At 36.3% G+C, this 15,338-nt stretch overlaps 1 protein-coding gene across 1 annotated transcript in view; it reads right to left on the bottom strand.

Annotated features, from left to right (window-relative positions):
- Window positions 1–10,321: 10,321 nt before the first annotated feature.
- LOC150080908 (glutamate receptor ionotropic, kainate 2-like) overlaps window positions 10,322–15,338 on the bottom strand; it is a 118,921-nt gene continuing 113,904 nt past the window's right edge. The window contains exons 13-15 of the mRNA XM_090381807.1: window positions 13,979–14,201; window positions 12,224–12,495; window positions 10,322–11,324 (exon numbers count right to left, since the gene is read on the bottom strand). Of these exons, the coding sequence (XP_090237933.1) occupies window positions 11,178–11,324; window positions 12,224–12,495; window positions 13,979–14,201 (642 nt within the window). The 3' untranslated portion in view covers window positions 10,322–11,177. The remainder of the gene's footprint in view (window positions 11,325–12,223; window positions 12,496–13,978; window positions 14,202–15,338) is intronic.

Raw genomic sequence — 15,338 nt, 5'->3', positions numbered from 1 at the left:
TCACCAAATCTCAGAAGAGCTAACCTCCACTTCCATCAATATCTACCTACCTGAAACAATTCGGTTTGCGCATCAATCCTGAGAAGTCAGAAACCATGATCTTCTCATTAAAGCAACACCCAACAAAAATCCATCCAGCCCTCAATGGAGCCCCCATCCCATTTGTCCAAAACCACATTGACCCAGGGATCAGATTTGACTCAAAGCTTTTATTCAGCCAACGTGTAGACATGCTTCTCTAAAAATCTGCCAGACAAATGGATATGCAAGCAGCAACTGCTACATATAACACAAATCCACCATGGTCAGATACATTGCAACAATAGTTTATTAATAGATTTGGACATCCGCATCTCCCTCTATCACCAAACCAGTTCTCCAAGTATTGGCTCCTCAAGTTGGCTTAGCCTACTCGAGGAGCCAAGTAGGCTAAGCTACTTGGTCCAGAGTTCGGTAGGCTTAGCTCTATCGAACTCTGGTAGAGCTAAGCCTACCAGAGTTCGGTAGAGCCAGAGTTCTTAGCTACCTACCGAACTCTGGACCACTGCTATGGCCAACACACTCAACCTCCCAAGGCTCACTCACCTAGGTCATCGATGAAAGGGAACTCGTCACAATGGTCAAGCTCATGACTGGTCTCATATCCTCTCCCTCCTTCTGGGACAACTGTGCGTGGAGGATTCCAGTGGTGCATCTGCGTGCAACTCCGCAGCTATGCCCTCTTCAAACATGCCTTCACCTGTTGGACCGGTTTCTTCCTCAGCAGATGTTATCACGAGACCATGATCTAGATATCGACTTCAACAAGTTTAGTCGGGATCGACAAATAGAAAAAGAATACTCGGTGGGTGGCCAAGGCTACCACTATCATAACTCTAGTCCCAGGCAATGTATACTCTTAATTCAATTCAATGTAAATAATTCTGTAGTTCAATGTACATTCTGATGTTATGTATTTTTTAATTAATGATCTTTTACCTCACTTAATGTTTTCTATATGTTCTCTATAATGTTTTCTGTATAACTTAATGGTTTCTATATACAGTATACTCAATTCATTTCTTCATTTTATAATACTTTATTTTATTTATCTATTTATTATTTTTTTTTGTTTGTTTATTAAAGCAACCTTGTCTTTATAGTACATTGTTAACCTCTGGTCGCTGTGCCGTGATGGGCCCTTGCAACTACACTATGATGTAAATCTTCATCTATGTGTTGCAATAAAGATTCTTCTTCTTAAACAGTGCAAAAAGGAAGTTAAAATTAATTAGCGAGAGCCGATAAACAGAGAAGTACCGTGGCATTGAGCCAATGTACTTCTCTATTTGAGAAGTTTGGGGAACCCAGAAATACCACAACTTAGCCCTCGAGGTGGTGCGTTGTGCCATGGTGCAGCATCTCGCAAAAGGGCTTCCCTGCACCTTCCTGGGCCACTCCATTGACCCTACAGGAAACCTGAAAAGAGAGAAAACAAAACTCGCCACCCACCTGCAGCAGATCTGGCAGGATAGGTGGTCAGAATCCACAAAAGGGGAAATAACGAGGAAATTTCTGCCTGATGTCGGAAGATTATACCTAAAAGCACCATCATGGTTTCACCCTGGACTGTACACTACGTACCTTTTAACAGGTCATGGGGCCCTGAACGCCAAACTAAACAGTTTCAAATTAGTAAACGATCCCCGCTGTGTCTGTGGGGAAGTGGAGACATGGTCTCACATAATGTACAACTGTGAAGACTATGAGGATCTCCGCTGCCTCCTGATGACAAAGCTCACTTACTTCCCTCGCGATAGGGAATCAAACCTGTTGGACTCGCAAGAGGAGTATAAGGAGCTGACAAAATTCGCCCAGGAACTGTTCACCCGCAGAAGGACACTTACTGCTATCTACAGGGATCAAGAACAGGCACCACGACTAAACTAACCATCCTTGGACTCAACGAAGCTGGCTCTCACCCAGATACAAGACCTTCCTTTGGGACTCTATAGAATTTTTTTTTTTTTTTTTTTTTTTTTTTTAAGCCATGCTCCCTTGCGTGGCCCTTTGCCTCCACTCCCCGGGCAGGAGGGGGAGGTGACGTCTGGGCTCCTCCCCTCGCTGCCCCTCTCTTCCCTCTGGTGGGGCATGGGCCTGCTCCACTGATTTGGGGGTCATCTTCTCTATGGACCCCTTATTTCTGTCTTTTCCCCCAGCCTTCAGTCTCCCCACCCCTCTCTCTCTCTCTCTTTTAATTATAATTACTAGTGTTTGAACCATTGTTAAATTGCTTGAGCCCTACACCCAAAAACTTAACAACATTTATTTGCATAAATAGTACTTCTTTTTGGCTGACCCATAACTATAACGGTTTTTTTTTATTTTATTTTATTTTATTTTATTTATTTATTTTATTTTATTTTATTTATTATTTATTTTATTTTATTTTTTATTTATTTATTATTATTATTATTTATTATTATTATTATTTTATTATTATTATTATTATTATTATTATTATTATTATTTTATTATTATTATTATTATTATTTATTATTTTTTTTTTAAGGTCCTAGCCACTGAAATCTCAGGAAATTAGGTGGCAGGACCTGCCAGAGTAAATAACTATAATAGTGGTGTACCTGGTCTGCCTCCACGAGGCAGAGTGTGGACAACGTTGGGTCCCATTAGGGGCCCAGCGGCTAAATGACCAGAGGAAGAACGGTACACGACACTACACATGTAAAATCCATACACTTTTAAACCTCTGGTATTGACAGTGTTCTGTTTCACACCCACAATGTATAGCACGCGGAGATGGGGGAAACCCCTGGTGCCGTTTGACACTAAACACACTCTACACTCTACACAACTTAGCCAAGATAGCAAAGCTAGTGTGAATTCCCGAACAGTCGTATTTATATAATGGTCTGCTCATAGAAATAGAACTGAGAGTGACAGATTTTCAGCATGTATTTTTTAGTTTCATCGGTCTTTCCCAGCCGTATAGGGGCATTCCATAGTCTGTTCGTTTTCTACAGACAGATTATGATACGCAGAAATGCTGAATTCACAGTCTTATGCTTCTCCGATGAAGTCGTTAATGGGGCTTCCCCAACCATTCTTTTTATTTTTCATCTTGGAGTGGGTGTCAGTATTTTCTTTGTGTATGGTTGTGAAGTCCTCGCACATTCCTGCTGCAGTTGCTCCAGCTCTTTCAGCACAATAAGCTGTTCTATTTCTCTGGGTGAGCATCTGCTTTCGCTGATAGTTTAATTTCGTTTTTATTTTTGTTTAGTCCACGCGGTAGCACAGTGATTTACCATTCTCTCTTCTCCACTGGATGGAAAAGGCCTGAGGATTTTCGAATAGTGTCAATGACGCGAGGAACTTTTATGTTTTTTTTTAAAAACTCCGTTGCTATGTTAGTTGGTCTCAGGCGTGGACAGCAAGGTTTTTCATCTGGAAACTCGGGTTTTTGTCCACCAAACAAGTACATAGATAGACCATAAAACACACGTAATTTATGAACAGATGAGTTGGTTCTTAGGTGGCCCTGTTATGACAGTTATTTTTTATTTATTTTGTATTGTTTAGCGTGTTTAATGATAGTTTGATTATAGGTAGTGGTAATACCTCACAAGTTTAACTTATTAATTTAATTTGGTTAATCATTATTTGATGATTTGATCCACCAATTTTTTAGTGGGTCTCTTTGTCCATCTAGTTAATATCCAGAAGAAATTTCAGAACCCAGTAGTTGACAGAGTCTCTATCGAGCTTAGTGAATGGTGGACACTACCTCTCCTGATTCAACCTTTTATGGAAAATGATACTCGAGTTACTCATTTTTAAAGTCCAAGATCCCCAAGTAATGATTTAAATTTTATGCTGCCGATGTGAAAGGAAATCGAGTATTGTTTTAACATCGTATTGGAATACAAACGGATTACTCTGCTGAAAGAATCAAACGTAAAATATGGAATACGTTATAACTAATCACACACCCTTTATATTCCTACAGATTCTGCCAAAGCAACAGAAATTAACTGCTTGTCGTATTATACACTTCCTATATATCTGTTGAGAACTGTGGTATTTATATGCAACAGTAACTAGATGGATTTCAATGTCTGCAGAGTTGCTCAAGACGGTAGGCGTGATAGTACCGCATGTGGGCCTCTCTAATAAGCAGCAGCTAGAGCGCCTTTTTATTGCAAGTGCCCAGGTGGGGTTTAGTTGAAATGCAAATCGTTTTTAGAGGGAAAATTTGCATTTGACAGTATATCTGGAGCCTGTCCTGAAGGTCTGTATGTGGTACTGAATTTATTTGTCGTTTGCGATGGAAAATCATTGTGAAACGAACAACAAATTAAAAATAATAGACAGAAATCGAAGATCAGAATTTTATTTTCATATAAAACATTACACAAGAAACAAATGTGTTCTTAATCTCTTCCCAAAATCGAGACCATCAGACACGGAATGGACGGATGTATGATTCTGACACTTCCTTTCATCTACACATAAAGTTTTGGTGCTAGGCCTAATCTAATATAAGAATTAAATGGCTCCCTGGCGCCTATGAATATCCTACAAATTTACATGTTAACAAAACAGTTTCACAGTAAAGAAACTCACTACAGTTTTTATCACTACCACATGAACTGGATCATGCTTCACTTTCCTGATGAGGGTCATGTACAAGAAATCGAAACTTTCTTTCTTCGGATGCTCAACGCCTAGGGAAGTTTTTCTTCTCTCTCTTTCTCTTTTAAATCACTGTTAAGAATATTTTCCCAACTTAACTTATGACCGAAAGCTGACTGAATTAAGATGTTAAACGAAAGGACATTGCATTCATTTAATATCAGTTAATTTTACGCATGCGTGTGGGCGCGCGCACACACACATACAAATGCAGAATAAAAGCGAGCCAAATATATTATTATTTTTTAAAATTTTCTCTCAGGTGGATGGTCGCGAGATGCAGGAGGGGAATAAGAGGCGTGCCTGTTTCCCAAGAATTTTAAGGCTATATTGTAATACTGCAAATGGATTTTTTTGATAAGCAGTTTCATTACTTCATTGGTAATCGCACAGCAGTCAGATGAAACACAAAACAGCATTATTTTTATTATAAAAAACATTACCTGATAACCTGAAGTATCATATGAACGGGTTTCACTATAGTGACAAACAGGGGCTGCCCAGGATTTTCTAAAATGGTAGGCTAAAGCAGTGTGTCGCTATAGTGAAACCATGCAAACCATACATTATTTTGAATTATGGGGGTTGCAGTCCCTTTAGCCCCTACCTGGAACTCTCCCTGGAACAGAGGTTAGTTTTTGATGCCTGGGACTTTTTAAAGAAATTTAGAATTGCTCAAGGTGTTAGAAATACTTTTTTTAAGTAATTTTTTGAACTATATTGCTAAGCTGTAGTTTACGTTTCAAATAAAAACATTTTAGAAGTTACAGATATTTTTAGAATTACACATTTCATGTAGAGTTTCACGTTGAATTGAATTTCAGCTCCGGTGAGTAATGGTTTACGCAAGTGAACTCTTGTTTGGTGTGGTACTAATTACATGGGCAACGGGTTCATCCAGCCTGCAGATATGAATCGTGAGAAAGTGCAGATATTGGGACAATGATTAATTTTCGCGTGTTTTTAAAAATATACCACGCAAGTCCCATAATCTGTTGAAGAAATACTGCTTTCGTTTAATAAGAATTCACTTGCGCAACCATTATGTTAGCACTACTATACAAGACCCTTCAAAAATGACGTCTATTTTGGAAATAATTACAGTACAGAATTAAATTATAAATAGAAAACAGAGCTATGATGCTCAATGAGTTCTACATTTGTACACTAATATATAGAAATAAAGAGGAATTTACCTTAATGCTTTTATTGTGGAATACTTCGACAACAACGCACTCCTGAATTCAATCGAACGTAAAACTATTTTTTAATGGCTTCCTTCCCTAAAGACATATGATGGTCCGATGTATCCGGGATCAAAAGCTAAGGTCCCTTAGCTTTTTATCGCAGATACATCGGACTATCATGTCTTTGAGGGAAGGAAGCCATTAAAAAATAGTTTTACGTTCGATTGAATTCAGGAGTGCGTCGTGTTGAAGTATTCTACAAAAAAGCATTGAGGTAAATATCTCTTTATTTCTATATATTAGAATTAAATTATGAAATTAAATCTTTTTTTTTTATCGGAGAAGTGTTTGCGTGTTGTAGCCTTTGATCTGAATTAATAATATATTTTGAACCTTTCATTTTGGTCACTATTGGTTTGAATGGGAGTTTTCGGATTTTGGTTACTTGACCTTTAGTTTCTGATTAAGTCGGAAGTGTCAAGGAACCATAAAATTATACACAGCTCTTTAATCCATATTATTATTATTTCAGGAACAGCGTACGTTGATAGCTCAGAATTGACGTAATAATAACTCTAAATTTAAAATTAGGAACCCATACACTGTTAGTAACGAAGACCATGCTATTTGAGGTAATGAAAAACCCAAGTGATTTCATATATTGAGTATTCTTTGTAGCACACAAACTCTTAAAAATTATACATAATATCAAATACGACTTTTTAACGACATCTGGTAGCTATTGTGATCAGTGCCGTTGGTAGAAGAGCACTAAAACTGAATGATGCCCGGGCTGAGTAGCATCCTTACCTGGCATCAACAATTGGTGTGTGTGGAGGGTGCCCTGAATGACATCTAAAAGTCATGCTTTCAATGTCCTGGGAACGGCTCTGCTTCCTGTCTGTTAATTCTGATTTTTTACTGTGACCTACTTTTCTGTCAAATTACAAAACATGTACAGTTGTAATTTTTTTTTCTTCAGCTATGCATTATCGAAATAGCTGTTGAAAAAGATTCAGAATAATTATTTCTCACATCACCAACATAATGTGATTATACCTATTCCTTAAATGAGAACATTAATAGGAACAGATGGCTGAATCTGAATGAATTCCTGATTCTTTAGGAAGACTGTGGGAAATTTCCAAAGAGGTATTAGATATGATCCACATGCCTTATCATTACTTAAATGATCGATTATTTAATGTCCACAGTTCCTGTGGCAGTTCTCCCTCGTTTTTATAGTCCCATCTATTGAACAAACGCTCTTTCGACATCTACCATTATAACTCGAGAGAAATCATTTATAGTATAGCTTAAATAATAATAATGAACTTCAACTAGTTGCTTATTCCAAAAGAATCAAAGTAAATAAATTAGTAATCAAGCTTCATTGATCTCTACTCACGTAACACCATTGATCGAAGAATTAAGAAATACAATGTTTGGTAGTTAAGTTTTCAAGATGCATTTGTAGTTATTATAAAAGTGATTAAAAATTCCTAAAATTTGATGGCGTGAAAAGTTTCATGACGATGAAAAATTAGACCCACAGAGAAGTACGGTGGTTATCACTGTGTTGAGAGTGTATGCATCACTTCAAGTTATCACTGTACTGAGGAGTGTACACATCACTTCAAGCTAAGCTTTTGCCAAGGGGTAGTGTCGTTTCACATAGTAGAAAGAAATATCTCCATCTGATTTTGTTTAAAGAAAGAAATAAAAAGAAAAAAGGAAAACATGATTCCTTGTAAGGCCAGTCGTAAGTTTTTGGGACATAGTCGTTCTCTTCTGTCCAGAGTAATGGGAAAGATCCTTCAATCTTATTAAAGAATTACACATTTAGACACTAAACGTTGAAATACTTTTTTAAATCCCATATGGCATTAGCTAAATCTTTGATCATTACGCTGCCTTCAATAGCAAATTTTCTTAGGAACTAGGTCGTGAAGGAATTTCAGATGTATCTCGAAAAGTTTTAAGATTTTTAATATACTTGTAACTTTATTTGTTTATCGTATTTTACAACTTCATATGATAACGATTTTTATTGCATTTGAAATTCAGGTGTAATATAACAGAGTCTACCGTACATGGGTAGATGATTTGTAGATTTATAAGTCTGTGACATGATTTGTCGACCGTCAAAATTTCATCAAGTCAGGTGTACTGTGTTATTAAGATGGTTGATGAATGCTGCTGTACATTGGACTTCACCAAAGAAAGAGAACAATAAATACTTATAATTTTGTTTAATCTTAAATGATAAATAATTTTGTTTAATCTTAAATCTTAATCTTCATTGAGAAAAATAATTATGTTTGGAACACAAAGATTTGTCATCAGGATAGTAATATAGGCCAATAACTCCATTACTACTTCTGACCGCCCAACAAGTAAAAAGGCGATATTTTCTCCTCAAATATTTTTTGTGAAAGATTTCAGAAGTTTCATTTGGTCAAAAAACTATTCGGGACTGACACCGATATGATTATTTTAAAAAAACCCCACTAATATCTTAATATTTCAGTTGGTATTGTCTTCTCTACTACTGGATACGTCCACAGCATCATTTTTCAATTTCTAAAACCTATTTTCGTTCATTTTAGGAGATTGCATCTGACGATCTCAATTTTTGAATGTGATGAATCATACAACTTTTCGTGCTATTAGTCTAAAATTATTTTTGTAATTTTCAATGTTTAAGTGACTTCATCTTCAAAACTTAACCACAGCACATGTTTTTATAAATTAAATATCAATGACAGGATTAGCGATTGATCAGCGATATTGTACAGCTGTGAGGAGATTATCGAAGCTTTATTGCTTATTTATTTCATTAGATTTACATCCCCGCATAAGGATCTTTCCAATGTCCATGAGAATTATTTCTGAAGAGAACCTTCGTTCCTCATTAAGCGGTTACTGTTCACGATGACATGGAAAAGTTACATTTTTCAAAGATGAAATAATTATGTTAAGATCAGAATTGCTGGAACTATTTTAAAAGACATATACCAACAATGAAGGTATTAAAAATGATTTGTAGTATACGGAAGTTTGGTTTATGTCTTTTCTGATTTACTTACGTTATTAGGCACTTAGATGGTACTGAACACGATATGTGACATTACTTTTAGGTGTTTGTCGTATCTTTAGCATTTTCTTGTTCTAAGGTAATCGGTCACGTCATTTTTATGCTATCTTATTTCCCTTTTAGCTGTTTTGTGCACAGTGTGTATATAATATATATATATAAGTATATACACTGGTTTCCAAAATTAAAGTTTACAATTTTTTGTGATCATTTTTCGAATTTAAAAAGTGCGAATATGAAATTCAACTTGTATGTGCGCACATTACCATATAATCCAAAAATCGGGTTAATGTTCTGAATTACATCTTTAAGTATGGTAATTCCTTATCTGGTTTATAATAGCACTGTATCTTATTAATGAATAAAGAGCGAGTGGCGAATGCAAAATCTGAATGGAAAGAAACAGAATGCGCCTAGCCAGATAACGTTATCCGAATGATTTAAAGGAACAGGAACCGCATGCAAGTTAAGAGAGATGTTAGAGATCATCACTGGAACCGTCTTTCGAGCTGCAGATCAGAGCACCCTCAAGTCCAGCGTTAGCAGATCGATGCAATAAGAAAAGAGTTCTGCTATCTGCTTCGAGAGGGCATATCAGATTAAATGTGGGAGGGAATTATAATATGACGACTTGAGATTTGTATTCACTTGACTGTTTATGACAAGAGGGAGAACGGTTATTTTGGAACAGAGATCATGCTGATGAACTGAAAGTTGACCTTCAATTTAATTGTGTTCTGATCTGAGAGAGTGTGATACCAATCTCGAGACATTATTAAAATAGATTCCCAAAACGTGGTCTCTTATTTTGAGTAGAAATTGACGTGAATGAGTGCACTTATTCTCCCTATTTGGTCAAACAAGAAATCTTTGGACAATAGATCCTTGTACCCTACTGAGATACTATGCAAGTGTCTTCAATAAATTTCGTTTTTACGAATGATAAGTCTATCCCACTTAGAGATGGCATCGTTAGAGGATACAACAAAAGAGCAAAGAATCGTCTGCATACTTTGGCCATCTAGATTTCCAATTAGACAGATGCAATTTTTATCTCACTCTCCTCGAAGAATGTTAAGGAATGATCTACTGTCAGGCTAGCCCTTATAACCTGCTGAACTTGCAAAATCATTAATTGTACTATACTATAAGTTTGTGAAATCCGTCTACTTTTAAAGGTTATCACTCCTCGTGAAACCACGTTCGTGTTTAAGTGTATAAAATTATTTTAAAGCCTTTTACAGTTATTTCTTCATATGTAATTAAAAATATCCATTTCCTTTGAACATTATTGATGTTAATATTATAATGACATGGTTTTTTTTTTAAATTTTTGCCTGCAGCTTTTACGTCTCATATTAAAGAAAAGGTCTTTATTATTTAATTTTCGCACTCGATCTGCATTAAAAATTGGAACAGTTAAAATATCAATTTATTTTGAAGACACGTATGTTTGCTAGTCAACTTGACAAGATACCGAGTAGTAAATTTTTCTATCCATGCTTCTTATGGTTTTCGGGATTTATGATTATATATTTGTTGCCTTGATTTTGGAAAACAGTGTGTGTGTATATATATATATATATGTGTGCATGAATCACAGCTCCAATGTAAAATATTACTATCTAAGCATATTTACAGTTTTTCCTTCTTTCGTCTCGAGTAACTAGTAACCATTATCATAATGCTGACCTAATTTAAATAACTGTCAAGTATGACTTGAAAGGCTATTAATATTAACTAAATTTAAGTTCCTCACTAAACCTTTTGCTGTCATTGATCCAGTTGAAACATCTCCGATCTTAACAAAATTGTTCATGTTAGGTATTCTGCGCAGTATGTAATATTTCACTTTATCCGAGTAATTCTTTATACAGTATATAGGTTATGGTACTGAACTTGAGTTCTATTGCTCATATAAAAAAAATCTAATTCCCGATCAACAGACAGATTTCTTTAAGATCTCCTGAACTATTAGGCATGTGTGCCGATTTTTCGGGGACATGCGCATCTCGGAAATATGGCAACGATAACAAGAGAATGATGAAGGAAGGGAGGACAAACGATATGATGGGATAAAGACTGAAGAAGACGTTGTTTTCAAGGGAGTTATGACCACTTGTTCTTGAATTTTAAGATCAGAAACCTTGTAGTATTCTTTCGTTCCACACAAGTTCCGTGAGCTATTAAACCTATGTTTTCTAATACTGAGTACTGAAGCCAGGTAACGTAGACACTCGGAAGTCACTGGTGCTGCCAACATCAGCTTTCCTGTTCACTGGTTTAGTTGAGCTGCGACAGGAAAGAGCAAACCGTAATTCTCGGAATAGTTCTTTGCACACTGGTTCCTGTAAAGTAAGAAACGTCAGTTAATTAATTTTGATAAAAGGTTAACAATAACAAAACGAACAAAAAATATTGAAAAATGGTTTTAGCTGCCAAAATTTTTGCCACAAGATCTGCTTTCCAGTAATCAGTAAGACCTCATGGTTGAAAGTGTACACGAGACTCATTTCCAGTGGCGAAACCATCATATTGCTAGGTTCGCCATCGCCGGGGAGGGGCGAGGAGTCAGAATGATCGACGGCTGATTTGGTATGGGTGTCACTTACGGATAAAACCAATTATAACAATTTTGTCGGTGAGTAATCATCACAAAGTGGTAAAAAGACTGCAGTGAAGGTCGTGAAATATAACAAAAGTGTCATCTCTATTGATTTTCTTACTCAGCAGAAGATTATTAATGCAGGTTTACTCTTGCAGCTTATCGAAGGATAAGGTAAATCCCACAATACTTCAAATCGTAAACAGCCCAAAGAGATATCTTTCTACCAAAACAACGCCAGGCCACACAGCTTCAGTGGCAACGAATATCTCTGATTTAGCACGTTCTGGTTATCATTTTTTGAACCATTAAAATATTCTTAGAAAATATAAATCAAACAACGATGAGGTTATACAATTATCATTCTGATGCCCACAAAGAATCTTCGATGAAAGGCATTCGGAAGGTATCAAAAAGATGAGGCATTTAAATGAAGAGAAAGGCTATCTGGAGAAGTAGTAATACTGCGTCTCGAGTGACAACAAAATATTAATAAAAATTCTCATTCATATTTGATGAACCACTTTAGTATTTAATTTTTTAGTAAAATAATACAATAATCACTTCAAAGAAATAATCACCAGGAAGAAGGTTTCCATATCTTGAAGGGGTATACAGAAAAAGATTGAAATTTTTACTTACCCTATCTTCAGCTGCCATTTTTCGAGCTTTCCACAGAAATTCAATGACTGCTACCAGAGCTGCCAATGCTAAGCCGCATAACAGAACTACAAAAACACCACCCACATTTGCTAGGCCTAATTCGGTGACTGAGCTGGAGGATTTTTTAGAATCGTCGGTACATTGTCCTCCGCCTTTCTTCTGTTTCCACCAGCGTTCTTTTAAGATGTGAAGAACACCATCTTCTTGAAGTTTAAGGATTCCGCCCGACAATGGAGTTCGATACTTCGAACCTGAATGAAACGTTTCAGTTTTAAATTCTAGAATTAATTATTACCATATATATATTAAATACTTGTTCGAAAAGCCAGAACAAGTCAATCATAGGAAGGCCTATAAGTCCGATTCCATATAATATGCAATTCTTCTGGACCTTAGCACCAAATTTCATGTTATTTCATATTATTTAAATATTATTCATGCTGCCTTTGTAAGAGATATGGAATTTGTATTCTCTTTGATTTTAATGGGGATCTTATATGATAAGCAAATCGCACATCGTGGTCAAGCTCGTGTTCTTCTAAAAAAACATGCGCATTCCGTGTTAATTCTGTTACTCTGCTTTATTTTTTGTTATTTTTATATAAACAAAAGGTCGTGTCATATTTTTGTAATGGCTTTAGCGTAAGTACCTATATTTATGCAAGAAGTAAGGGATACTTGAATGCATTCTCTTGTAATTTCTTTAACCAAATATTCGTCATAATAAATTATATCTAAAATATATATTTTTATTTTAAAATATCAACTACTTCAGCAGAAAAACCTACTTAACTAACCTGGCGAAGTTTCTTCTCCGAAGCAGGGCCGGATTTCCCATTAGGCACAGTGTCTACGGCTTACGAAATTTTTAGGGCCTACGAGGGAAGGCAAAAATTAAAAACAACAACAGTTCACTCTTTTCACTGTGACTAACAAAAAACGAGCTGAGAAAACGTGCGTAATTTAATTGAAGCTCTAGGAGCTTCAATTCAATACGCATACGCTATCTAGCGACTGTTCTCGAAACTAGAAGAATTGAAGTGATGGTCACTTCCTCAATTGAGGTGGTTTATCATTTATTATAGTTGGAACTTGAGTGGCGTTAACTGATATGATTTGCAGTCAAAGTGTTAAAATAGAAGAAACATTTTACCCTTTTTTTTAGCACATTTCAGAACAAAAGTGCCTATGGCCCATGAACACCAAAATCCAGTCCGAAGAATCTTCTCTTGGAATCTTCTTAGGAATAGACGAATTAATGATAACTAAATAAATCCGACGGGGAACAACTTACCGATAGCTTAACCATTTAAACTTTGCGCCCTCCTTCTCTTAAGTAGTGCCACACAAATTCCACATGACGGCTGCCCATCATTTGAACATCATGTGAGGAAGTTTTGGTAAACACTTCTTGGGCACTGTTCTCTACTCAAGAGATTTATAAACCCTGAAGTACGTTATTTGATTATCAAATGCGTCTCAAATGTAATGTAACAACTGAGCGAATTAGGCAGGATTCCTTCAGTTTTCATTCTGCCTTCGTTTAGGCGTGATGACAACATTTCTAAGCGAACGTAGAAACGTCGCCAGCTTAATTAAGTAGAATTTTTATGCTGGATTGAGGGATATATGAATGTACTGCATTTATGTAATATATATATTTAAATAAGTGAGAGCATGCATGTGCTCGATATTAAAGTACCATACAGTATATATATACAAAGATATTTTTACCTTTTCGTGTTGCAATGCCGTAACCCTTGGAGTCCAGAAGCCCTCCTATCTGTGTGAGATTGCAGTTCCTTTCGATGATGTACTCAATGGAGGCCGATTCCATAAGATATGCATAATCTCCCTGCATGACTCGCCTAACCCCGTTGGCATTATTTGTCATGAACACAGATGGATTGCTGTTCATGGCCTTCCACATCTTGGAGTATGTTGGCAGCTTTGATTCCTGCAAAAGGTAAATAAAATTATTTTTCGCTTGTTCTGCCTCATTTAACCTAGTACAACGTCTTCCCTTCAATTTCTGTTTCAAAATGAATTTTATTGTATTATAGAATTTATACAACGTCGAAGGAGAGTAATGCTAATTAGGTTTGACCGCGGTCCTGGTTCAGTGTACGCGGTCCTTAGAACATACATTGCAGTCGACTGTGTGCTTCCTCAAAAACATACATTCTGTGGTAACTGTTGTGTTGAATGAAGTTTTTTTGCACCAAAAAAGTAACTGAGGCTATGAACGTTTAATGTAATTTACCTTAGTTAAATAGCGAGGAGGAAATGTATTTAAATTACGTATATTATGTGATCTGCTTTTCTATATTTTATAGGATGAAAACTAGTATCTGCGTGAAAAACTATGCAGATCTCATCCGGACCTAACTTGGCCACGATGTCGTAAAAAAAATCTATATAAATTCCTTCTGACGACGGGATTCGAATCCAGTTCTTTTCCATGCATTGCTGTTGGACGGATGCCTTGGCCATTGTGATAGTCTCGGTTGTAAATGTAGTTCATGTAAGTGAAAAGGAATTTCTAATTGATATAAAGCACTTTTAGCTCTCTAGAAGTAATCGTGGATAGCGTCTCTGCCTCTTTTTCTTTTTCAACCGGAGTTAAAATAGCTTGGGTTCAATTCTCGAACCGGACCATTTTTACTTGGTGTGAGAATGGGCAGAAGTGGAGTAATTCTTCCACGTAAATGCTCTTGGGATTTTTCATTCGGCCAGTAGGTAACCTGGCCATAGTATTACTCCTGGGATAGAGACAAATTCACTTGTGTAGCTTGATTATAGGTTCTTCCCCCTTAAGAAAAATCAAACCACAGGGCCGCGTTTAAGCATAGTGCACGAAGTCCGCACCAGGTTCCGATATTTAGATCCTAAAATCCCAAATTACCTTAGAGGATCCAACTGATTTAATTGCACAATTGTCAACCCAAGTCAATTTAAGAAGCTATGTTAATACAAACTCATCATCATAATTGAATAATAAAAATACAAATACGATTTTAGAGAGAGAGAAAAAGAGAGACGGGGGGGGGTTAAAGAAAGATGAAACTAATCTTAGAAATATATTTCTCTCTCC

Source organism: Mastigoproctus giganteus, chromosome 9 (genome assembly GCF_048544385.1).
Source record: "Mastigoproctus giganteus isolate SK-2022 chromosome 9, ASM4854438v1, whole genome shotgun sequence".
NCBI lineage: Eukaryota > Metazoa > Arthropoda > Arachnida > Uropygi > Thelyphonidae > Mastigoproctus > Mastigoproctus giganteus.
Note: the sequence above shows the minus strand (reverse complement) of the source record. Positions and strands in the feature narration are given on the sequence as shown.